Raw genomic sequence first — 26,790 nt, forward strand, 5'->3', positions numbered from 1 at the left:
TATCTCAAATTCATCTTCTTCCGCCCATTCCTCTTGCCAAAAAACTGCAAAGTTCTCTGTAAGGAATTCCACAAGGTTGTCCCCTTCCCCTTCAGGAACCAGTCTTAGTTTTAAATTCTTCTCTTTCCTCTGAAGTTCCAGTAAAGAGAGGGCTGCATCATGCTCATTCACTTTTTTAATGATAGGCCCAAACTTTTCCCTTGTCTCCTCAGCCGTAGTTTTTGCACTTTCTGCAATCTTTCGTGTTTCAGAGCTCTCCTGGATTAATCTATTTATAGAATCTGTATTAGACTTTACGCTGGCTGTATTAACATCTAGTCTTGATGTAAACTCTGTTAATTTTTTGGAGTTCTCTGTCGACAACTTTGTCAGTGCTTCCAGAGATTGATTTATTTTAAGGAGTGCCTGTGTCATAGGATCCATAGAAGCTGCTGTTTTTTCCTGTGCAGCTGGTGCAGTTCCTGATATCAAGCCCCTTTTCTTCTGGGATTGTTTTGCTTTAAGCCTTGTTACTATCTCTTCTGTTGGGCCACTCATATCCTCAAGGTCGTTTTCACAGAGTTAGTTTCCAAGTGGAAAATCCCACTGTTACTTTTCCAAATGCAACAATTTCACTTGAGACCCTCTAGAGGGAGCATTCAATTGTATCCAAATGGCAAGGAAAAACAAAGGAGCAAGAAAGTATAACAGTAGCCAGTAGTTTCCAATGTCCAAACCGTAAACTCTCTGTCTTCTATGTAGCCAAAATGCAACAGGGTGAATCTAAAGTCCAGTAACTTTGTTACAAACAAGCCCCCACTTTAAGGAGTTTTAAATGACAGTTCACATCCCGGTGTCTTGTTTGGGCAGCCCGACCTGGGGGGGTTTGACAGTGGAAGGTCTTATTTTCCCTATAATTTTCCAGCAGGTTAACAATGTCCCAATCCCTTCCCCCCTTCTCCTGCCTGCAGGCTTGAACAGTCAAATTTCCCTTCTTTACTCCTGCTTCCAAGAGGGGTTTAGATGATCAAAACAGGAGGAATTTAAAACCTTTATGTACAACTTTCCAGACTTTGGCTTGCACGATTTTTGCTTCAGACTATTTACAAAAGCGGAAGGCGGACTTCCTGTTTAGGACCTTCCCGCTGAGTGCCAAATTAAAGTGTTTCTTAGCCCAATTTTCCGTTCTACTCACGGGTACTTGTTTAGAGTCCAATTGTCCCCAGGAAAAAGTCAGCGCTCTCCGGCAACGGCTGTGCGGCTTCACTCCGTAAAAATAACGGTCGATTCAAAACACCGCACCGCTCACCCCACGTCGCTTCAGGTCCCCGAAAAAGGGGTTTCCTTGCATGTAGGGGGGGCGCTCCTGGTGTCAGCCGAATCCCACGTTCCCAGGCTTCCTCCGCCTGGGATTTTTAAAGGGTCTCCGCCTTTGCCGCGGCGGCAAGACCCAATTTTCGCGGAGCGGGTTCCTCTGGATCAGAGGAATTCCGCCATTGCCGATGGCGCTAACCCGGAAGTCCCCGCGAGTTCACTGTTTGTCCACCTCTGGTAATGAGACACCTCCGCTCCCAGCTGAATCTCCATAGAGACTGCACTCGCCCTCCAGGGGTCTCCCGGTTATGGGAAGCCAGTGCCTTGTGTGTGTGTTTTAATGCGTGTTTTCCCAACACCAGCGAGCGCCTTTGCTTGATCCCTACCACCACCAACCTCTTTTTTGGCGTTTGTGTGTTTGTAGATGGGCTTCTCTGCCTGCCTTGTGTCATGGTGTGCACCCGACAACTTTGGGTCCCCCCCTAAAAAAATGTCAAGAACTCCAGGCAACCCTTTCCTAAAATAATAAAGCATGAATTTTTTAAAAAAACTTTTAAAGTCCCCGGATTCCTTGAAAACAGTCTGGTAACCATAGACTAGATGGGCCATTGGCCTGATCCAGCAGCTCTTCTTATATTCTTATGTATTTTATTTATTACCTGTGTGTATATACTTAATGAAGCAAGGTACCCAGGATTATCTAGACCAGGGGTCGGCAAGGTTTACCTCGCCTGGGCCGGTTCACTCCAGCGAAGATCCTTCTGTGGGCCAGATTTCCGGCATCTGCCTCTGCACAAACGCGATTTCCAGTGCCTACGAATGCACAGATGTGATTTCCGGTGCCGCGGAAGCGAGTCCTCGCGCCGGTTTAGCACAGTGCGTGGGGATTCGCCAAGCGGGCAGCTTGGCTTGGGAGCAGCTTGGGGGCCGGTTAAATGACCCCCGTGGGCCGCAGGTTGCCTACCCTTGATCTAGAATTTCCATCTAAGCACTAACCAGACATGACCTGTTTTACTTCAGCAAAGTTGATGCATCATATGCCTTCAAACTGTGCTCTTTGGCAAAACTCCAGACTGTTTTCCTTAAGTAGAGAAAACATTTATTCATGGAAAAGAGAAGTGAACAGAACATCAGGTGTATAGGAAATGAAACACACAAAATAGCATGGTCTCTCCAGTGCTGTCTGCTTCGTCATCCAAGGCAATAGAAGAGGACATAAAGTCAAAACCACATTCTCCTTTATGAGAGAACTCTAAGTCCAGGTAAAACTGTGGGCAGCTGGTTACATGTCAAATTGGGTAAACAGCTCAGAGCTGAACTGTGGGGAAGGAAGGGGGCTACTTCCTAGTAGGAGTCGATTTGCATTTTCTAAGATACATGGAAATGCTACTAGGAGCCAGCACAGATTATCAGACTGGAAAAGAGAGAATAAAAAAATAATCTGATATGCATTTGAGCAGCCGGTCAGTAGACTCTTACCTAAATGCCTTACATTGAAATGGCTAAAAAAGAGGAAAAGACAGAAATCCTGTTCCCTCATGAGTTTTGAATTGACCTTTTGTAAAAATGGGAAAACATTAAGTCTTTGGACAACACCATACAAATCATTGTGAATCCAGAGAATCCACTATTGGGTCTGCTTGGGAACAGCTTCTTGTAAGAATAGAAGAGACCAAGTGTTTGTCTGGTCCATCATCTGGTTCCCGCAATGGCCGGCCAGACACCGAGGGAGGCCACACAAGGGCATGGAGTCAAAAACCCTCTCCCATTGCCCCTGCCTGCCACAAACTGTCATTTAGTAGCTTACAGGCTCTGAAAATGTGGGTTCTGTTTAGCTATCATAACTTGTAGTAATTGATAGCCTTATTTCTTCAAAAGTAGCGGCCATTGCCACATCCTGTAGTCAGTGACTTCCATATGTTAACCATGCATTGTTTAAAGAAGTTGTTCTGTTGGTGCTAAACAGACTGCCTATCAATTTAACAGAATGACTTTGGTTTTTAGCATTATGAGAGAGGGGCAAAACCTACTTTGTCAGCACTGTGCATAAATGTACAAACTTCTAACACATAAGCAGTTGTCTGTTTTTTAAAATTTAAAATCCCCAGATGTGTAGTAGCCCTTATGAGTTAAAGAGGGTGGTTTTTTTTAAACCAGAACACGAGGAAATGGCGTTCCAGTACCTTTTTTGACCCCTGCCCTGCACTGCTGCCAACTTGCGCCGCCCCCTTGCCATGAGCTACTTCTTGTTCTTTGGCTATTTCCTGTGGCAGATACTATACAAGGAAGGAAGGGCCTGCACAGACCATGACAACCATTAGCCAATCAGTGCTTCGTATGGGTGTTCCTGGGGCCAGGGGCACAAAGGCATTGCAAGATGTTTCTTTGTTGGCACGGTGTGACATGCAACACATGTGCGGGGCAGAGTAGCTTGTGGTATCAGGTATCAAACTTTATTTAGATCACAGACCAACATAAGATAAAACATATGGATAAACTGAACCCATAAGACTTCAAACAGGTAAGGGATAAAAACTAGTAATTAAAAGGTGATTATATCATACATATTTAAAAAGATAGAAACAAGGACAAACGAGGGAACATGAAGGAGCACAGGTCTTGCATTTTGGGCCTAGTTTGTGGCACAAACCATCCTTTGACGATATCCATCATGGCAGCGCAAAATCTAGCAACTGAGTTTTCATCTTGAAGTAGTAGAGAGGTATAAAGTTGATCTGTGCAACCTGGAAATTTATGTAGCATAGGCAAGATGAACCTAGTTCGTATATCTGTATAGCACTGGCAGTGAAAAGAGGCATGTTCTGTTGTTTCCAGGTGCCCAGAGCCACAGGGGCATTTCCTCTCCTCGTATGGTGTCTTTCTAAAGCGGCTTCCTGGATGGCTGAAGGGGGGGGCCTGGCAGTGGGCCAGAGGGAAAGCCCTTCGCTCTTTTGGAATTTCAAGGTTGGCTATATATGGCATCTGGAAGGTGAGGTGCCTTCTCGTTTCACTGGTTAAAAATTTCAGGGACCTGGCTAGATCTGCTTGGCGTTCTGTATCTTCCAGGTGCTGTTTGATGGAGGTTTTTTTGGCTTGTTCATACCCCATGTTGAGTAGCGTGAAGCCCAGAGTTGTCATTACGTTTATCACTGCACATTTCCATGTCATTTGGAAACCATCCTTAAGAGTTAAGAAAGCAAGGCCAAGCGGGAGGAAGGATAGTCTCAGCCAGTAATTTAGTGTGGCAAGCCATAGTCTGGCCTCGATTCTTGCGAATCCAATTTCGTGACATAAGGTAGCATTGGAGATGTGTTTAGGCACTCGTAGGGCTGATCTTAAGAATTTAGATTGTAGTAGTTCTAATGTAGGAAATCTAATGTAGGAAAAACCACTGGGCCGGTAAGATACAATCTAAATCAAATCCCTTATGAATACACAGTGGAAGTAAGGAACAGGTTTAAGGATTTAGATTTGGTGGACAGAGTGCCTGAAGAACTATGGATGGAGGCTCGTAACATTATACAGGAGGCAGCAACAAAAACCATCCCAATGAAAAGGAAATGCAAGAAAGCAAAGTGGCTGTCCAACGAGGCCTTGCAAATAGCGGGGAAGAGAAGGCAAGCAAAATGCGAGGGAGATAGTGAAAGAAACAGGAAATTGAATGCAGATTTCCAAAAATAGCAAGGAGAGACAAGAAGGCCTTCTTAAACGAGCAATGCAAAGAAATAGAGGAAAACAACAGAATGGGAAGATCTGTTCAAGAAAATTTGAGATATGAAAGGAACATTACAAAGATTACCATAATAAAGGACAAAAGTGGTAAGGACCTAACAGAAGCAGAAGACATCAAGAAGAGGTGGCAAGAATACACAGAGGAATTATACCAGAAATATATGGATGTCTTGTACACCCCAGGTAGTGTGGTTGCTGACCTTGAGCCAGACATCCTGGAGAGTGAGGTCAAGTGGGCCTTAGAAAGCACTGCAAATAACAAGGCCAGTGGAAGTGATGACATTTCAGCTGAACTATTTAAAATTTTTAAAAGATGATGCTGTTAAGGTGCTACACTCAATATGCCAGCAAGTTTGGAAAACTCAGCAGTGGCCAGAGGATTGGAGAAGATCAGACTACATGCCAGTCCCAAAGAAGGGAAGTGCCAAAGAATGCTCCAACTACTGCACAATTGCACTCATTTCACACGCTAGCAAGGTTATGCTTAAAATTCTACAAGGCAGGCTCAAGCAGTATGTGGAACGAGAACTCCCAGAAGTGCAAGCTGGATTTCGAAGGGGCAGAGGAACCAGAGACCAAATTGCAAACATACGCTGGATTATGGAGAAAGCTAGAGAGTTCCAGAAAGACATCTACTTCTGCTTCATTGACTATGCAAAAGCCTTTGACTGTGTCAACCACAGCAAACTATGGCAAGTTCTTAAAGAAATGGGAGTGCCTGATCACCTCATCTTTCTCCTGAGAAATCTCTATGTGGGACAAGAAGCAACAGTTAGAACTGGATATGGAACAACTGATTGGTTCAAAATTGGGACAGGAGTACGACAAGGCTGTATATTGTCTCCCTGCTTATTTAACTTATATGCAGAATTCATCATGTGAAAGGCTGGGCTGGATGAATCCCTAGCAGGAATTAAGATTGCCGGAAAAAATATCAACAACCTCAGAAATGCAGATGACACAACCTTGATGGCAGAAAGTGAGGAAGAATTAAAGAACCTTTTAATGAGGGTGAAAGAGGAGAGCGCAAAATATGGTTTGAAGCTCAACATCAAAAAAACGAAGATCATGACCACTGGTCCCATCATCTCCTGGCAAATAGAAGGGGAAGAAATGGAGGCAGTGAGCGATTTTACTTTCTTGGGCTCCATGATCACTGCAGATGGTGACAGCAGCCACGAAATTAAAAGACGCCTGCTTCTTGGGAGAAAAGCAATGACAAACCTAGACAGCATCTTAAAAAGCAGAGACATCACCTTGCCAACCAAGGTCCGTATAGTTAAAGCTATGGTTTTCCCAGAAGTGACGTATGGAAGTGAGAGCTGGACCATAAAGAAGGCTTATCGCCAAAGAATTGATGCTTTTGAATTATGGTGTTGGAGGAGACTCTTGAGAGTCCCATGGACTGCAAGAAGATCAAACCTATCCATTCTGAAGGAAATCAGCCCTGAGTGCTCACTGGAAGGACAGATCCTGAAGATGAAACTCCAATACTTTGGCCACCTCATGAGAACAGAAGACTCCCTGGAAAAGATCCTGATGTTGAGAAAGATTGAGGGCACAAGGAGAAGGGGACGCCCGAGGACGAGATGGTTGGATAGTGTTCTCGAAGCTACCAGCATGAGTTTGACCAAACTGTGGGAGGCAGTGGAAGACAGGAGTGCCTGGCATGCTCTGGTCCATGGGGTCACGAAGAGTCGGACACGACTAAACAACAACAAGTTCTAATGGTGCACAATTGAGCACCATATACAAGCAATGTGTAATAGATTTGGCCTCAAACTGTTTGAGGGCTGCAGGTGTATATTGTCCGCCTTTAGTCCTAAAGTACCTGAGCATAGAATTTATGCTTCTCTGGGCATTCCCTGCAACATAATCCCCTTGGGCTTTTCTGCTTCCCGAGGAATGAAGGGTTGTACACAAATATTTGAAGCAGGTGACCTGATCAATGTTATGGCCATTGATGTACCATGAGCAAGGTTTGGGCCTTTTGGCAAAGACCATGATTTTGGTTTTCTTGTAATTTAGTTCTAGTTCGCTCTCCTTGCAGTGTGCTGCCAGTGTTTTTATGGCTCTTTTAAGGCTTGTAGGAGTTCTTGAGAGGATTGCTGTGTCATCTGTGGAACCTTGGGTTACGCACCGTCCTCCTTACGAACACTTCGGGTAACGAGCTCTGCTAACCTGGAAGTAGATGCGAACTTTGCCCCGGGATGCGAGAGGAAGTTGTGTGGCGCGGCAGCAGTGGGAGCCCCATTAGCGAAAGCGCGCCTCATGTTAAGAACGGATCTCCAGAACGAATTACGTTCATAACCGGAGGTACCACTGTAAAGCAGTACCGGGATAAGAGTAGCTTGTGAGACCAGGTGCTGTGTTGACAGGGCTGCAACCATCCCCGGCCTCGAGTGGGGGCTTGAACTTGGACGTGCAACTTCCGTGACCTGCATCCACTTGGTTCTTTTCTGGTGCAGCCGCCACCACCAACATGTTTCTCCCCCCTTGGAGTGCGACAGGTGAATGCAGGCAGAATGTGGGGGAGCATGGCCTGGGTCTGACCAGGGGCTGAGTCCCTGCGGGGTTGCCTGCTTGCCTGCCTGCCTGCTTCAGTCTTCAGATGTCGGGTGTTACAGTATGTCTGAAATCTAAATGGTAGTTAATCATAACTATGGTCTGAAACAAGCATGGTTTTGAAGTTGACTTGTTTTAGACAAACTGGCTAAGATAAACCACATTTTATTGGGTTAAGATGATAACTAAAATCTGTAGTTAATAAAAAATGAAAACGAAAGCTTCCAATCTACCACTTGCAATTCCGTCAGAGGAGGAAAGTGGAAAAGGAGCATTCGGAACTGAGATATGCCTAGGCTCATTCTCATTGTAATAAATAATGACATTATTGTAACGTCTGAATGCTATCAATATAAGTTAAGCTCTTTTAGAGTGTGCAAAGAACTAAATAATATCAGATGTAGCTGTGTATGAAGTTATTGTTCCATAGTTTAAATTATCAAAATAACTATGCAATTATGTGTATAATAACAAATAAAGGGATTACAGTATTTACTTCTTCTTTCGTATGTTTTAAGTACATAACAACATGATTGGGTTATGGCCTCCCCCATGTTGCCGCCACATCTATTCATTTAAATTCCATAGTCTACCAAGAATCTTTGAAGTGTATTTTGATGGCACAGTGTTCATCCTGCATGAAGTCAGCATATTCTGTAGAGGCAGATACCTAGTTCCAATCCTAATTCTGAAAATGGGGTACCACTGCATTCAGGGTTGGTCAGGTTTGAAGGTGACAGCAAGTTGAATAGTGTAAACTCTTTGGGAACAGCTGAATACATGGTATGCTTTTGAGTTTCCTCTATCCTGATGACTATAAATGGGCCAGGGCCTATGGCAAGTGTAATTGTTCATAATGACTATTGATGGTCCCTGAATGGGCTGTTCACCTGCAGGGTTGGTGTCTAAGAGGAGTGCTTGGCAGATTCTCTGTCTGCGGGTAAAATTGGCAGAATCACTAGCTGAGCATTTATAATTGGAGGGGGGAGGGTACAACCTACAACTTAGTGAGGCTTGGTTGCACACGTTGTTCTCTAGGCAGGCTGTGCTGTGTCTGCTTATAGGACTGTCTTTGGTGCCACTTATCTTCTGCTAGTAAGTTTGTAAAGTTACAGATAGGTAGCCGTGTTGGTCTGCCATAGTCAAAACAAAATAAAAAAATTCCTTCCAGTAGCACCTTAAAGACCAACTAAGTTAGTTCTTGATATTAGCTTTCGTGTGCATGCACATGTCTTCAGAAGTGGTATCTGAAGAAGTGTGCATGCACACGAAAGCTCATACCAAGAACTAACTTAGTTGGTCTTTAAGGTGCTACTGGAAGGAATTTTTTTATTTTGTTTTAAGTTTGTAAAGTTAGTGGTAGCAACCTAGCTGAGTAGCATCTGTCCTGATCAACAGACTCTTCCTCCAGGATCTCAGGCACAGGTCTTCTGGACCAGCTGCTTGAGATGTCTTTTTAACAGGGGTGCTCGGAACTGAGCCTTGGACTTTCCTCCCACAAAGTGTGTGCTGGACCATTGAGCTACTTATTTACTGTATTGATATCTTATTTCTGCAGCACTACGGTGTTCCCTAGACAACTTGAAATTAAAAGTAAGAAAGAAAACAAAACCACAGAAAGTATGGAATGATACTGAGGCATCACTAATTGATTTGCCTCTGGGGGGTGATTGGGTTTTCCCAGATTAGTACAGTACTTTGCTTACATAGAGATCAAGAATGGGGAACCCATGGCCTATAAAACAAGGCTTTTTTTTCAGCCGGAGCTGTGCTCCAGCTCCTCTCAGGTGGCAGGCGGCATTGCGGGCTGGCTTCCTGCCCCTGCCCCGCTCCTCCTGCCCCTGTTGCCAGCAGCTGCCAGGGCGGGAAAGGAGAAGTGGATGGGAGGCTGAGGGTGGGGAGGTCAGTGCAAGTCCGAGCCTCCAGGACACGGAGCCCAACCGTGGCCCCCGGGAGGCCATGTGACGGCCTGGCTGTGTGTGTCATCTTTGACCAGGAACGTGTCTCTGGTTTGGGCTCAGGCAGTGGCAGCAGTGCTTGGGGGGGCATTGCACTGTTCTCCCTGCTCCCCCCTTCCTTCTCTTTTCCCTTGGGCACCTCATTCCGCTTTCTTGCTGGCCTCCCTCTCTCTCTCCCTCTCTCCCTCTCTCTCCCTTGGGAGGGCCACATGGTAGATATTGGTAGTATTTCCATCTTTCTCTCCATGTGATGCCTTCACTTTACTCGCAACCTAAGAACACAGGAAACTGCCTTTTATCATCAGGTCTGCCTGTTTGTGCATCTCATCCAATGCTGTCTGTTATTCTGACTTGTAGTGGCTCTCAATAGACTCTCATCACACACTACCGGAATCCTTTTAGCTAGAACAAACTATTTTATTCTCTCTGTGTGTGCACATGTGTGAAAGAATAGACAAAGGTGATTGAACTGGTTAAAAAAAAAACACCTTAGAAATTTGTCTGTGTGAAAATAAAGACACTTGCATAGACTTCACATCAGGCCCAGGTGTTTCTTGCTTCTGTAAGATATGCATTTTTGTGTGATAAGTTTTTTGGCAGGGTCTCTTGAGTTGACCACCAGTGTGGACGCCTGTGTCACCCTGCCTTCTAAGGCAACCAGGACAGTTCACACATGGGCATATAAATAGAAGCAACAATTCAGCAGCTATTTTTTACCACCGGAACACCCATAGAAATTTAGGGAGGCTCTTTTTGTGCTTGTTACCTGACCTGAAGGCATCAGCTGCTGTGGATTTTGGCAAGCCTGCAGCACAGGCAGCGGCAGTGCAAACATCCTACGCACTGTTCCAGCCCCAATTCCTAGGAAGTCCATTTTTGGCAGTGGGCAAACTTTTTTGCTTGTACATAATTTTTCCACTAATGGCAGTAGTTCTGTAGTAGTGCACACAGAATAGGTACAGTTTTATGAACTGTGTATCAGCCAGCGCAGCTGAAATAGCCATCTGATTGAGATGCCTCGGGACATTCAAACTTGCAAACCAATATTCTTTTCATGGAGGTTGCCATAAAAGCAGGAGACGATTTACATCTGCAGGCCTTTGCTTTGAAATGGTGGTGGCCTTGTAGCAGTGTTAATTAGAAACCAAGTGGGGATTTTAATTTGAAGTATTCCCATTTCTTTAGTTATTGCTTGTTGCATCTGTTAATTTTGGATTGTGAATGCCTGTGGCATAGTTGTATGTGCTAGGATCCTTACTCTTTTTTCGTATTCTGGTTATAGGAGCATGCAATATTTTCCTGCTTTTCATGGCATGCTGACTTGCACTTCATTTGATCTTGTGACAATAAAACCTCCCATTCCTTTCACTTTTGTCTGTGTGCAGGCAATATTTTTTACTTACCTGACAGTGGCGTAGCATGGGTTGTCAGCACCCGGGGCAAGGCAAGTAATTTGTGCCCCCTAACCCGTGGATTTGCGCCCCCTAACCCTAACCCCCAGATGTTGCGCCCGGTGCGGCCGGGGCCCCCTGCACCCCCCACGCTACGCCACTGTTACCTGAGAGCAGTCTGCCACCCCCAAGCCAGTGCCCAGTCATAGCCTCTTAAGAGCATGCCATTTGCACAGTGCTTATTTCATGGACCCAGAGTGCTTGTGTAGTTCATCTAATCTGTACAGTACCTTTTATCTATTGTATAGTACATTACCTAGATAATGAATTATATCTGTTCAAAGCTTCAGCTTGTGCAGGTCCTCAGTGGTGCAGATTTGCTTGTGCAGGTCCTCAGTGGTGGAGCCTTCTAGGTCCAATACAGATTTAGCACACTCTGTTAGCTGTAATTTTACTTTGAAGTTTATGGTATGTTTGTCCCACCCTTCTGCCAGGGAATTCAAGGTGATATACCCTTTTGGCACCTCCTAATTTTATCCTCATAGGAACCCTGTGAAGTAGGTTAAAGCTGAGAAATCTTGACTAGCTCTACGTCACCCACGAAACTTCATGGTCAGCTAATGATTCACTTGAACCTTTTGGTTCTAGTCTGACAATAACCACTCTGCTACGTGATTGGGAGCCAGATGTGGCAGACACAGGCCTCTCCATAGAGTGTACTTTACCTTCCTTTATCACGGCACCAGCATTGATCAAGGTTTAGGCGAGCCAAGTTTAAATCCTTGTGCAGGATTTGAAGTTTGGTAACAAGCCTTGCTTCGGAGGACACCAGGCTAGACTGCACTCTCACTTTTAAAATATAAAAACTACACAGTTCCCTGCAGAGTCTTGGGGATCTAACCTGCAAATAGATGATGTAGTAGCAGTCATTTTGGATGATGTCTTAAGGTTTGGAAACTTTTGCTGATGGCAATATTGAGAAAAAGTAGTGGGGGTAAGGAGTATTCTAGGAAATGATACTTAGAAGATGATATTCAGCACTCATTAACATTGAGGTGTGGGTGGCAAATGCTAAACGAGGAAAGCACATGAAAATGCCCTAAAGACCAGAGCTGAGGTAGAAGGAATGAAAGAAAAATTGTCACTTGCATGGTTTTGTTTTTTTTAAAGAGCAAGAACTAATAGAAAGTTCAAACTACTTGATTTTTTCCAGGGTAATTTTCTGCTTTCTCTTAAGATTCCCCAGATATAAAGCATTTTCCTTTGTAAAGGAAATTGTTGGAAATTGCTCAGTTAAAATGAGCAACTCCGATTTTCCAAAATTAAAGTGGCATTTGTTTCCCATCTTAATACTTCTAATGTATTAGTTAACAGTGGCAAAGGATGTTTTGAAGCAGGAAAGGACTCTCGGTTGAGGGTCCATCCACGCTTTCCTTTGTGCCGCACTTTCTAGGCACAACTCCAGGATTTCTAGGTCCATGTCCAAGCAGGGGTTTGGGGTTTGGGGGTCTTTTTTGGGGGGGGTCCCACTCTTTTCCCTAGGAAAACCAGCTGTTTATCACTGAACTGACTAATTGAACCATCTATGCACATTTAAACTCTGCGTGTGCAGAGATTCTTGTTTCTGTTTATTACTGTGGTGTGTTTTTTGTGTTTTTGTATTGTAAACTTCCCTTTAACCTTTGATGACAGGTGCTATAAAAATTCAATTAAACAACAACAACAACATGAGGTCACAATACACTGATAATTACAGTGGTGCCCCGCAAGACGAATGCCTCGCAAGACGAAAAACCCGCTAGACGAAAGGGTTTTCCGTTTTTCGAGGCGCTTCGCAAGACGAATTTCCCTATGGGTTTGCTTCGCAAGACGAAAACGTCTTGCGAGTTGCGATTTTTTTCCGCTCCCCCCCCCCTTTTTCTAAGCCGCTAATAGCCGCTTAGCCGCTAATAGCGCTAATCTAATAGGGTTGCTTCGCAAGACGAAAAATCCGCTAGACAAAGAGACTCGTGGAACGGATTCTTTTCGTCTTGCGAGGCACCACTGCATGTGACTTCTGCACACTCCTCCTTCATCTTATAGCATAAGGTGGACAGTTGCCTGAACAGCTATTGACACCACTCCTCTTTGACTTGGTGAGCCAAGTCTAATGTTAGCTCTTGCACTGTAGAATAACGTTTGTATATGGGAAACCACGTTCCAATCCCTGTTCAGCTGTGTGTTTCAGTGGATGGTCAGCCTCGGACGCATCGGAGTCTCACTTTCCCCACAGGAGGGTTCTGAGATTAAACTAGTGCTCTGAACTCTTTGGTAGAAATGCAGGCCAAATATGCATTGCACCTTCTTTTTTGGTGAGTGGCAGTGGGGAATTGGGTCCTGTTCTTGGATTCCCCTTGCCGCCGGAAGCTATGCACTTCTGCATCTCTTGGCCCTGGAATCCTAGTGGAAGCAGAAGAAAGCAATCTTGTTATACTTCCAGGTACACTAGACTTTTTGTGCACCAGCCTGACTTCATCTTGCCTTCAACGACCATTGGCCCCTAAAGCAGAAGAAACAGGTGTGCAAGAAGCCTCGTACAGTTGTGATGCAGTTTGATAGGGGTGCATTTGAGCTGTATGATAAATGCAGTTCTGTGGTCAGCTGGCTACCTGCCTAGTTCTGCTTCCTTTTTGTTTTTGTATTTAGTTTAGGGCTTGTAGTGGTTTAAGACGGTGTGGTGTGTCTGCTATTGCCACACCTTGCAACTCAAGTGTCCAAAGTGAGCTGTCGCTTGCAAGAGTGCCCTGCTAGAAGACCCTCTTTTGTGCACCTTGATTAATAAGCCAGAATTATATGAATGTGTGTTTTCTTCTGTTTAAGAAAAAGCTTTCAAGCAAGATGATCTACCAGAGATCTTACTGTATGGACAGCCTCACAGCTGAATCATAGTGAGCAATACTTATTGAACCAAAGTGGACCCTTCACAGCTTTCCTCTGTCTGCTCTGCCAATATCTGAATTCCAGTTACTCTTTATAAGCATTTTGTGCGTGGGTTTTTTTTTAATAATAAAAAAACTAAATATTGTTTCTAAATATGTCTTCATGAGTGGGTTGGGGGGGGAGATGTTTGTTTGAATTGCTCTGCAAATCATTCAGTACTAATTTTCCCGTCATCTGATTGCTGTTGAGAATCAGAAAATAAATTCCCATGTAGGTGGGGGGATTCATATAAATATTAGATATTTTGTTTTCGATTTCTAGCCGTGGTTCTGGAGACGTAAAGCCCCTTCCATGCCAACCATGGGTGATATGTTTTCTACCGATTACGGGGGGAGCCCTTAGCAAGTAAGAGGCTTGAGTGGAATTTGATGTGCTTTATCTATTGCTATTTGTAGACTAGTCTATTCTTGGGCTTTACACTTGGAAAGATGGCATGCTGGCTGCATTGGGTGGAGTGGTGGTTTTTTCTTTCTTTTTTTTTTGTTTGTTTTAATTATACTCCAACGTTTTTAGCTGATTTGGCTTCTGTTCCTTTTCACAGGTCGAGAGAGATTTTGAACGGGAGTATGGGAAGCTGCAGCAGTAAGTGTTCTTAATTCAGCTTGTTGTGATTCCATTCTTGGTGTATTCTCTATCCATCCTTAAACCTTGCCTGTACTGGTTTGTTCTTTTGCTTCACCCAGGATTCCTTGTGACTGTTAGGACTAAGGGTTGTTTCTCAAACATCATGAAAGACATGAAATAATGATTTCTGGATAGGTAATTGCACTTGAATTTGCATGTCTGTAAAGCAAGAGTGAGGACTCTTCAGCCCACCAGGCCTCCCCATTTGGCCCACGTGTGGCAGGTAAAACTGCAGCTAGGCCCAAAAAAGGTTTTCAGCTGATAAGTTTTCAGCTGTCAGTTGACAGGTGGTGCCTGTGAAACTTGTGAAGCTGATCATGGGGGTTTCAAAGTGCAGCCCAGGGCTGTCTGCAAACCCTGCTGATCAGTTGATTGGTGTGGTTTGAAGGGAGCCCTGCGCAACCGAAGGAAGCCCTGACAAACACTTGGTATAGGCTGCAGTAGGGAGTTGGAAATGCTTCAGGAACTCCAGGGTGTAGCCTAAGGGGCAGGAGGAAGTGACTTCAGTTTAAAGCACTTCTTCCAGCATTTTAAATCCAAACTGCTTTCTTTTTAAAAAAATTCCTTTCAAAATGGAGCATTTATTGTCTCCTGAGAAAGCAGTTTGCGTTCAAAGTGCTTTCACAGCACTTTGAATACAAACTGCCTTCTCTACATGGGGAAACACTCTGGTTTCAGAGCAGTTCCCCCTCTGCAAAGACTTCATAACGGCTTCCTGGTAGTGATGATCAGCTGATTGGTGGTTACAGGAAGCCTCTTTGAAGATATGCTCCCCGAATCAATCTAATTGGCGCTGAAAGTATGTCTTCAAACTCTTCACTGATCAGCTGATAGGTTGCTAGAGTAACTTCCTTTTGATAGATGCCAAATACCTGAAGCTATGATGACATCAGGTGGTGATCCTGGCAACCTTTCGAAGTTGGTCCACGGGTGGTGGTGGTGGTGGGGGGAGATGAGGATCTAGCATGCTGGTCAGCCCCAATTCCCCATGCTCTGGGAAGCTACAACTCTGTACAGCTTCCTGACACCTCTATAGTGTGTTTATATGTCATGCTTTATGGTTAGTTGCACACAAACATGTTAATGCCTATACAAGACAAATGCCTTCTGTGTAGGAGTTTTGTAACATGAAGCAGCTCAGATTTCCTTTCATTTGAAGCTCTGTCTGGCTTTTGAACTTGAAATTGGCTACCTCTTTTTGGTGAGTCACTTCACCTTGGTTGGAATTGTCTTATAATCTGTTCCTCTTGCAAATACGTTCCTCACTCCAGTCTCAATTCTGCAATGAAGTGTTGCTCCCCCTCCCGCAAAAAGAGCGGTGTGCGACATCCATTAGTTTTGCTAGTAGCTGAAAGCCATTTTCTTGACTTGCATCATGATTGAGCAACAAGAAGGAAATCAGCAGACCAAGGAATGATCAAATAGGGTAGATACTATTTCCTACCTGATATTTCCAAATCCGGATGTTTGCATGTGCCCATTTGTTGTTCTCTGGCAAAAGAAAGCAGTAATGCTTGCTTCTGTGTGTGAGGCAAAGTAGAAGCATGTTTGTAAGACGCACTATTGGACTCAGGTCACATTTCACGTCAAAGATGAAAATCATTTACTATTTCCAATGACATGAACTTCAGGGCCCTTCCTTGTACATTATTATTATTATTAAATTTATATATTGCCCTATACCTGCAGAGCTCAGGGCAGTTCGCAGGGTAAAATTGCAAGATAAAATCACCAAATACATAATCAAAACAAAAACAACCCGATGATCCCCCCAAACACATTTTAAAAGGGGATTGGATGTTAATCAGCCAAAGGCCTGGTTGAAAAGGAACATTTTTGCCAGAAGCCTAAAGGTAAATAGTGTAGGCTTCAGGTGAACCTTCCTGAGGAGAGCATTCCACAAACAGGGAGCCATTGGAAGAAAGGCCTCAGAAGATGATCTCAGTACAGTAGAGAGATTCAAACAATTTGAAAAAAGTGCTTCATGTGTCCCTAGTTCATCCTTGTTGGATAGTGGAATTATAGCTTTTCACTGTTAGACACCTTTTCCCTCTCTCAACTAAAAAACCTCCAGATACTTTTGACTCCCCCCCCCCCCCGCATCTTATACAACCATATACACAGAACAGCCAGTCCGTGTTTGCAAACTGAACAACAGAAGGCTGAGACAGGAAAAGAACACAAGTATGTCGCGAAATCAAAACCCCAGGAACTGATTTCATTCCCCATCCCCAAGCGTCCCGTGTTACAATTGTCCCGTGTTACAATTGTGAAAGACGTTAAATTTCAGGATCTGTAATATTGGTATCAACAGATTTGGAAGATTGCTCTTTTTGAAAAGCTTGCTACAATATGTGATCAGTAAAAATGATACCCTTTTGTAACACTCTGGTATCCATTTTTTTAGTTCATTAATGCATAGGAAAATAATAGATTGATTCCTACTCAGTATCGGTCAGTGTGGTATTTTAAATTTTAGGCTATAAATGAAGGGGTGTTAAACTGGGTTTTCTTTTGTAACCAGGTTGCATGCTGAGCAGTAGGCAACAGATTGGTTCTGTAGACTCTTTGGGAGAGGGCTGTTGGGGGTTGAAACAAAAGTATTCGTTTGTATTTTGGGTTGTAATGACTATGATATATGCTGCATCTGAATACTTTTTGGAAAACACAGTCACGATTATAAATAATAAAAAAGAAATGTTCTCTATTAACCATCAACCTCTTTAATCTTGCCTGCTTCTCCCTGTTTTGTATTCTTACTCCAGCTTAATCCTCCAAAATTACTAGCCCCATGTTGTTGCCAGCCTGTCTCCCTGCTCATACTTACCACGGTCCTTTTTGGCCCATTGATTTATTTTTTTAAGAACACACTTCCAGTTTCATAACATTTGCAAGCTCGGTTGCTCAGAGGTACCGTATTTTCCCATCTAAAAGACGTCCGCATGTATAAGACACTCCCTATTTTGGGGGACTCAGATTTAAGAAAATGGGGGGAGATGGCCCAGAGTATGAGACTCCCCCTAATTTTTGACATTATACACGGAAAAATACGGTAATTATTTCTTAAAATAGGTGGCCAAGCAAATGATATATTTCAAGCATTACTTCTCCTGTATCTTTCCTCCTCTTGCTATCCTTCTCTGTATTGCAGGCTTGAACTGGCCAGTGCCCCACTGTCTCTCTCTTCCTCCTGAGTCATCTGTAGTAAGAATTCTCTCACCACACACACAACAACAACAACAACCCCAAAACAAATCTCAATTTTCTGTTTTAGGCTGGAAGATCAAACTAAGAAACTCCAAAAGGATATGAAGAAAAGCACAGACGCAGACCTAGGTAAGATGAACGCATTAAATGGGGACTAAGCCGGCAAGGATCTTTTTCTAGGGTTTTGTTGCACATACATTGTGGAGCTGTGATTCATCCATTTCTCAGTGCTCAGAATGCTTCCTTTTACAAAAAGACACTTTAAACTGTGGCTTACCAATAAACCAGTGTGAATCAATAGCAAATCCATTTCATTGACCTGTATGGATACAATATTAAGGAAGTTTCTGGCTAATGCATGACTTAGCTTCATTTGGCCGGGACAGAGTGATAAGCATAGGAAGTCATGAGCATGCTGGCTGGCTCTCTCTGTGTCTCTCTTAATTTACTGACACAGCTGTTTTGTTTGCTTCAGAAATCTCAGAGAAAAACGTCTGGCCTCCAGGTGTTTATGTACTTTTGTGCACTGGCCCCTTGTTTCTATGCTCGTGTAACTTCTTCCTCGTGAACCCCATTCAACCCCATTAACCGGTGATGCATCTAAAGCAAGGAGACCAAGCAAGGTGAAGGCAGGGGCTTGTGATAAAGAAAATCAGAAAGGAAATCAGTAACCACAGAGTATGGTTTGGTGGTCCACAGTGTGTTTCATCCAGTTGCGGATATTTTGCCATTGCTGCTGGTTATAGGAACAAAAATGTGGCTTCTCATTCCTCTGAACCCATAAATCCTTAGTACTTCTCCACCTCCAGTCTTTGGGAAATGGCCATGTGCAGAAAATAACAGTTTTTCTAAAGAATGAAACTGGGAAGGTGTTATGTGAATAGCTGGAAAATGCAGTGTTGTCAATCCCAAAGGCAGCTAATGGTCTGAAAGGCAAGTTATTAAAATAAAAGAAACCTTATTTAAACTATTCTTGCAACTATGCAAGAGGAATGAATATTACCATTTCTACCCTCCACCCCAAGAATACAGAATTCATGTTTGCAAAGGTTAGAATTTGGATTTTATTTTGACCTTGAATGTGCTCAGCAATGCTAAGAATGGCAGCAAACCATATAACAGGAATGGGAAACTGTGGTCCACCAAATGTTGCTAGACATTTCTGACCATTGGCTGGGTGTGCAGGGCTGATGGGAATTGGAGTCCAGCAACCACAACAGGGCCCATACCTGGTTTAGACAAAGATGCCTCTAAGTGTGTAGAGCTTACTGTAAGAGGGAGGTTACACTTGCTCTTCTTTACCTTACATTTGCACATCCCTTTAAAAGAAGGGACCTATACGTACACAGCTCAAAGTGTGTAGGCCTCGTTACATGACTTTTCAGACTGCAGCTGCTTGTCTTCGGCCCTGTGTGCCCTGACCCTGTTCAAATACTCTGGCATCAGACGTTGTGGGGCAGGTGTGCTAGGCGTCTAGGGCAGTTACAATCTCCATCTCTTATAGGCGCTACATGAAGGATGGCTAAACGATGGCCCTCCAGATGTTGCTGGACTACAACTCCAATCATCACTGCCGATGGGGATGTTTGTAGGGGAACTACTGCCCTGCACGCTTAAAGCCATCTCTGCACACCCACACACAGAAAGCACAAATGGTTCAGGTCATGTAGAAACAACTCAAAACTTTTTTAGAAAGTCTCCCACTAGTCCATTGTTACAGTTGCCCAGTAAGATTTTCCTTGCAGAGAATTCCTCTCTCCTCCCTTTCAGTGGGTGTTTTATATGGATCACTTCAAACCCCAAAGGATCTGTGGGAGGATTCTCTCTCCCCCACCCCACTCTCCCTTCAGCTGTGTGGCATCATCACAAATCAGCTCAGACTCTTGCCCAGATAGCAAGAGATGATTTTGCATTCTGAGGCATGTCATCCTGAATTATGGACTGACAGTGGCTATTTCTTTGTTTTGCTTGTCCTTCCTCCTAGTGAGTGGAAACTGGGACAAATCCAAATCTGGCTGGATGCTGTTTGGCAAAACCTAATTACACATTCAAACCCTCTGGAGCATTGCTTCCTCCTCCTCCTCCCAGTAACTGTGAGAGCTGACTGTTTAGTTGGATTGAACAGTTTATATTTTCCCAGGTCCAGCATAAGTCTGGCAATGTATTAGCTGTGCTATGTCCCATTCCTCTGTGCACCCAGTCCTTCCATTGCATTGATGGAAGGATGGTTGTTTACTTGACCAGTACTGTCATGTTGGACTTGGTCAGCCTTGCATCAGATATCCAGCTTCTGCTGCAAATAACTTGGTTACTCCAGCTGAATGGGTAGCAGCACTCCTGGCAAATACTTCACTAGCAGCACATACACAAGGGAACATCACAAGCATGGCTACAAAGTGATCAGTGACTTGGAGAAATATATTTTTGTTATCACCATAATTGTTTATTTAATTTGTATACTGCCCTATACCCACTGGTCTCAGGGCGGTTCACAGGACAAAATCACAACACAAAAAATAAATGCTATGTTGTGTCTGCATGTGGTCGCCAAAAACATAATGCCCTTACCCAAATTCCTTATATTTGCCAAACCAACAAGTGGCACTTGAAAACATTTCTCTTTCTAGTTCTTTCATTATTTCTCCCGTTTTAATTTGTCACCTTTCTTCTTTAGTTCTTAATTTCCTACTGCTTTTCTTAACTGTCTTTTTAAAATCTATTTATTAAATTTATACCAATCTCCCTCGGGATGTTGTGAACTCTCCTTCCTTGGAGATTTTTAAGCAGAGATTGGATGGTCATCTCTCCTGGACGCTTCAGCTGGAATTCCTGCATTGCAGGGGGGGTGGCACCTTGAGGTCCCTTCCAGCTCTACGATTCTGTGATTCTTATAGAATTATATCCTGCCCTCCCTCCACCCTACTGGATGTAGTTACAAAGAGTAGGAGATTCAACACACTCCTTACGTCTCCGTAGACATTTTCCTTCCATGAAAACCCAATTTTATTTTTACCAGCAGTGCCCCACCCAAACAAGTGCTGCAAATTTATATTTTTACCTAGATGATTATGCTATTTGTGTACTTATTTTATTTTATTTCTAATAAGACTTTCATATTAAAGGGATCCCCAGGCAATGTACAGCAACCAATAGCATACAATATATCGAATTACTTTTCATTTAAAATGATAAAACCATCTAACTGCAAAATATGCTGTCAAATGGCGAACAGAAGAGGTCTTCCCTCCCCTGTCCCCAAATGCACGATGAAACGGAAATGATATCTTAATGAAAAGCACATTTTAGGCCTTCTAAGTAAGTAATAGTGCTATGTTTTGCCATTCTGATTAGATAAACAATTTATATTAGTTTCACTAATAGAGATACTAGTTATATATTTTTTATTGCGTTTACTTCACGGAGCTCATCACTCGCTTCTTCCGTATCATTTTGCCCTTACAGCAACACGGTCCTGACTGGTCCAAGGCCACTCACAAGGCTTCACAACTGTGTGGGGATTTGAAGCTAGATCTTCCCCGTCCTAATCCAAAGCCACAGCCCAGGAGTGACTAACCTGTGGCCCTTGTGATGCAGCTGGGCACCACTCTCCTTGGCCCCAGTCGTTGACCATGCTAGCTTGAGTTAAAGGGTGATGGATTCCAATGACAGCTGTAGGGCTGCAGGTTAGTCACTCCTGCTCTAAGTACTAAATATGGCTGGTGCAGAATGATAATTCTAGAAACATGATTGTTAGATTAGAATGAGGAGCAATTAGAGTGATGGAGTCACATTGTCCTATTTCTATTAACAGGCATGGTCTTATCAGCTGTATTTTCTGTCATCAGTTGCCATCTTTATGTCAAGGGGAAACATGCAGCCTGGATTTCCTTCCTGGAGATGTGCCCGTCCCCACACTAGGAAAAAACTGGGTGTGGGTTTGCTAAGAGTACACAAAACTTACCATTTAGCATGTACTGCGTGGGGGCAGTGTGGCATTACACAACAAGGGAAATCGGGGTGGGGGGAGGGCATTTCCTGTGAAGCAAGCCATAAACCACCAGTTGACATCTATGGAAGTCACTACAACTGGGATTTGAACCCAGGCTCAGGTAATGTAATGGATACTGGTGGCTCTGTGGTCTAAACCACTGAGCCTCTTGGGCTTGCCGATCAGAAGGTTGGCAGTTCAAATCCCTGTGATGGAGTGAGCTCCCATTGCTCTGTCTTAGCTCCTGCCAACCTAGAAGTTCGAAAGCATACCAGAGCAAGTAGATAAATAGGTACCACTGTGGCGAGAAGGTAAACAGTGTTTCCGTGCGCTCTGGCTTCCGTCACGGTGTTCTGTTGCACCAGGAGCATTTTAGTCATGCTGGCCAGAGGATCCTGAAAGCTGTCTGCAGACAAACGCCAGCTCCCTCGGCCTGAAGTGAGATGAGCACTGCACCCCGTAGTCAAATTGGATTGGATTTAACCATCCAGGGGTCCTTTACCTTTTACCAGGTAGATCTCATTGCTGCTTCTCTGTCAACTTCTGGAGGGAGGCATTCTCCTGCCCTCATTCTGGTACTTTCCCCACAGCTGGATCCGCTTGAAATGTACAATGCTATCCTAGCAGTTTAATCCTACATATATTTTATTGGAAATAAATCCTGCTTTGTTCATTGGCGCTTACTCCTAGGTAAGTGTGTGCAGGAACCTTTGCTTTACTTTCATTATCTTGTCACAGCTGCCACCAGATAATTTTTGTAAAACAACTGGGAAGCTGCAAACTCTTAATAGGCTGTGATTTGTTTCGTTTTGAAAAAGCTGTAGTGAGACTCTGCAGCGCTTAACAGCCTAGAGAAAAAGGCAGGCCCTGCGCGCCTGTGCTGATCTGAAAGAGAGCCTTACTTGTGCAGTATTATAAATGCTGCGTTTAAATGGTATGGACTTGATTGCATATGAGCTATTATCTTGGCATTACACAAATTCATTAATAACTCTTCTTCCAAGCCATCCGTTAGTGTTCCTGGAAAGTTTCCCATTAGCATTTTAGGCACTCTGGAGTGTCTGCTCTTTGTGTTTCAGTTTATTCTGTAGAAACAAGGTAATGAATGAGTTCCTGAAAAGCTGGATTATGAAGCACTTGACTCACTGCCGGAGAGTATTTGACAGTGCTGGCCTTGGAACAGTGAGGTCTGGGTTCAAATAACAGCTCTCAGGGTGGCTCTAGGCAAGTTATGATGTCTAAGCCTTAGGAAAGTGGAAGTACTTACTAAGTGGTGGTTGTGAGAATGAATGAACACAGCAGTTTGCAACAGGAAAAGGCTATAAAGTAAGAAGTTATGTAGTACAGTGGCTGAAAAAGCCTGGTACAGATCAAGAAGTCCCCGCTTCAGATTGTGTGTCTGTCCTGAGCTCAGCAGGTGGCGTTAGGCAAGCTTCCCCCCCCCTGCCGCCCCCTAGTCTCAGGCCTACACCTGTGTTATGAGCTTAATTATGCAGACCTGCCTTACAGAGTAGTTTTAAGGATTACAGCAAGATAATGTATGTCAAGTGCTTTGAACCTTGTTGAGTGCATTGGCAGAAAGACAATATGTAAATGTAGTAAATATAAGCATTATGCAAATGCTGCTGTGTTGATTTTGATATGATAATCAGATGTCAAATTTTGCCCACAGGCATTCTAAGCCTGGTTTTAAACACATTACGGGAGGTTTCTTTTATAGCTTGCCATTCCCACCAAAACATTTAAACGTGCCTCAAGTTGGAAGTACAACATGCAGAACAAAGCGACATCTTTTCCAGGGACTTGGCAGGGGTCAAATGTACTCAACAGGAGGTGTGCATGAGGCAAACAGAATTAGGAACCAATCAAAGAGAAAAGTGTTTACCTGTTAGACAACTTGGTAGACAACCTAGTTTTCTTCAGATGTTCTGGGCTACACCTTGAAGGGCAGGCAACCTGGGGTTCTAAACTACAACTTATTTCAGTTCCAGCCACCCTGCATCAGGGCTAGCCAACATGTACAGTGGTCGGGGTGATGGGAATCGTAGTCTAGAACACCAAGGTGGCACTGGTTTGCTCACCCTTCCTCTAGACAGCCAGCGCCTTTGAGAGGTCCGACCTGTTGATAGCAACATACTTCCTTGAGTTTCAACAATAATTGTGCAGCTCTTTATCATTAACAGACGTCTTGCTTTCCTGGGTTCTGTCTCAACTGTAGCAATGTCAAAGTCTGCTGTGAAAATCTCATCTGACTTACTGTCGAACCCACTCTGTGAGCAAGACCCCAAATTTCTTGAAATGGTGATGGCCCTGGACACAGCTATGAAGAGAATGGATTCCTTTAACCAAGAAAAGGTAAATCAGAGAGAGAGAGAGAGAGAGAGAGAGAGTCTCTATCTGGGGAGAGCAGAGAGTGAAAAATTATGTCCTTCAAGTCCGCCTGCACCTGTTGTCAAGTGTCCTTTTTGCTTGTCTGAAAATAGCCTGTCAAAATTTGCATATACTGAAAGTTTCTGGCTATATATCAGAAGGTGTACAAGTCTGCATGATTGGGATCATGCTGTAAATTGCAAAATTTGGTATTTAGCCATGGATACATCCCTTAGGACTCTTGGGCTTGCAGGGTTTTGTTTTAATTATCATAGGAAGAAGTGGACTGTTCCAGTGAGAAGTGAGCATGTTCAGAATGTTGAGTGTCAGCTGGAAGTGAAGAGCAGAAGACATGGGGGTGGGGGAGTGGAAAGGGATCAACCTGGGGATGGGCTAGCAGGCTAGCAGAAACCCTGAAGAATAACAATCTTGTTTAGGAGGTGAGAATGCACTGCAACATTTCATTGCAGGTCCCACTTATAATTCAGATTGTCTTTCACATCCATTATTGTTGTCCATGTCTCTTTTTCTGGCAGGTGAACCAAATACAAAAGACAGTCATAGATCCCTTGAAAAAGTAAGTAACAGTATTTTGGTATGAGCAACAGTGTGTGCTTTTGCAATCCTTACAAGGGAACATGATTTAACATGGGGGCGAGCAATACATGTATCCATCAGGGAACATAAGTGAAGCCCATGAAAGCTTGTGAAATTGTGTAAATCCCACTTTGTATTCAGGGGATGAGGATCCCAATTCCTAGCCTTCATAGAAGATTGAAAATGTGAAGGCAAAGCATTCTAAAACATTAGAAGCAAGTCTATAATGTCTATATAAAGAATCAGAACATTAGAAATGTGGTTAGATTTACGTAATATGCATGAGTTATATTAGTTGTAGAATTTGGCCAACAAATCACAGAATGTCTATCGTCCTGGAGCAGGTTTGCATGAACAAGAATAAGCGCAAGAAAGGCATTAGACATTTCTGCACTCCCGTAAAAAGGCTTCCCTACTTCTTCTTTCACTTTCAAAGAATCTGGCTTGTTGTTCTGTATGAACTAAAGATTGGTTTAACTAACCAGAGTTTCCTGATCTCGGGTTTGTATGTATAAACAATCCAGGATTCTTCAAAACCAATTGTAAATGCTAGCAAAGTCCTTCTCCTGGCTGAGTGGGAGAAGGAGAGGGGAGCATGCCATCCTGAGGTTTCATTGGGCTAATTTTAGCTCAAGCATATACCACCAAAGTATGGCTTGGTGTTAATGTGCAAACAGCCCACTCTGTTCGGGATTGTTCTGGTTGTTAACTTAGTGGATAGATGATCTTGTCTTTTGGTGAAGGAGTTGTATCCAAATCCTATACATATATGAACTGCATGAACTTTAGATTCTATGAACAGTGTGGGTTCTGTCATCTTTATGTTGGAGGTAGCACCTCCCCTATCAAGGCTGATAAAATGTAAAGGTTTCGAAGCTCATCCTCACCCAGCAATACATCTAACCCTGCAGATGTATTTTTATCCTTGCAAGTCTTTAAGCATCTTTCAAATGTTTAAGTCTTATTAGCACTTACTAGGGCTATAAGCAAGCATTAGAGACTCCTTAAATGAATTTAGGAAGAATTTCAGTTACTGCTACCAAATGACTTCAGAAGTCTTTAGATTCTCTATTTGATTACAAGTAAATAGTGCAAGAGAGAATAAAATGACTTTAATAAGGTAGTGAGTGAGGTAAATTACTGAACAACAACCTTAGTTTACACCTGACATTTTTGTTGTCTCTAGTCTCAAGCAAGAGTCTTATGCTGTTAATATGGTTGCCCTGTGCTAGTATCAAGAGCAAAGCAATTGCGGAATTTGGGTTCTGGGGAATCTCTGCTTGCTTGCTTTGCCTCTCTTTCCTCCTGTTCTGTTTACACCAAGGAGGTCCAACCTCTCAGACCAAATAGGCCACAAAAGTCCTTTGACACAGAACCCGGGAGGGCAGCACACACTGAATTAAATTTTCATATTGTAAATTTAAGTGTTTGCAATATAGTTAATATTATTTAATATACACGTTTCATGTATTTAATTAAATATATATATTTTAAACACACAATTATAGTTGGCAATTAGTATTTGTTAACAATGCAGACATCAATGGGGTGTCTGAGCTGGAGAATTCTTCACGAGCTGATTGATGTCTGCCTTGAAGTTGGCTGTTCACATGTGCAGGCAACTCTTGACTGAATTGTATGTTAAGTTGTTTTGAGTTTTGGAATTCATTCATGTTTGAAAACACTTGTACATAGTGTGTGTGTGTGTGTGTGTGTGTGTGTGTGTCTTCTTCTTCCTCCTCCTCCTCCTCCTCTTCTTCTTCTTCTTCCCAAAATTCCTTTCTCTTCCCCCACCAATTGGTACATCCCAAAGCTCAAACTTCTATGCACTGCAAAAAAGAAAGCAAAGTCTTTCATGCTGAAACACACACAGACAAACACCCACCCTTCTTCTCTGTACCGCCCACTCCCTGGGAGGCTCTGGAGCCCTGGCTGCTTGGGGATCTGGCCATGCTCCAAGCGGCTCCAAAAATGCAGCCTGGTGGCCACACAGAGCTCCTGCAGCAGCAGCAGCAGAGGAGGAGGAGGAACAGCCACAGCAGCCTGCCTTTGGCTGCAGCACACACTCACTCACTGCCACCTCCAT

At 43.5% G+C, this 26,790-nt stretch overlaps 1 protein-coding gene across 5 annotated transcripts in view; it reads left to right on the forward strand.

The window, feature by feature from the left end:
• BIN3 (bridging integrator 3) overlaps positions 1–26,790 on the forward strand; it is a 127,261-nt gene that overhangs the window by 60,513 nt on the left and 39,958 nt on the right. For 4 of the 5 annotated variants that reach the window (XM_079955230.1, XM_079955233.1, XM_079955232.1 and 1 more), the window contains 4 exons: positions 14,460–14,500; positions 17,817–17,878; positions 23,956–24,092; positions 24,644–24,684. In XM_079955230.1, coding sequence (XP_079811356.1) covers positions 14,460–14,500; positions 17,817–17,878; positions 23,956–24,092; positions 24,644–24,684 — 281 coding nt within the window. Of the gene's footprint in view, positions 1–14,459; positions 14,501–17,816; positions 17,879–23,920; positions 24,093–24,643; positions 24,685–26,790 lie in introns of all 5 variants that reach the window. The other variant, XM_079955234.1, reaches the window with a different exon arrangement.

This window comes from Podarcis cretensis (assembly GCF_951804945.1).
Source record: "Podarcis cretensis genome assembly, chromosome: 15".
Taxonomy (NCBI): domain Eukaryota; kingdom Metazoa; phylum Chordata; class Lepidosauria; order Squamata; family Lacertidae; genus Podarcis; species Podarcis cretensis.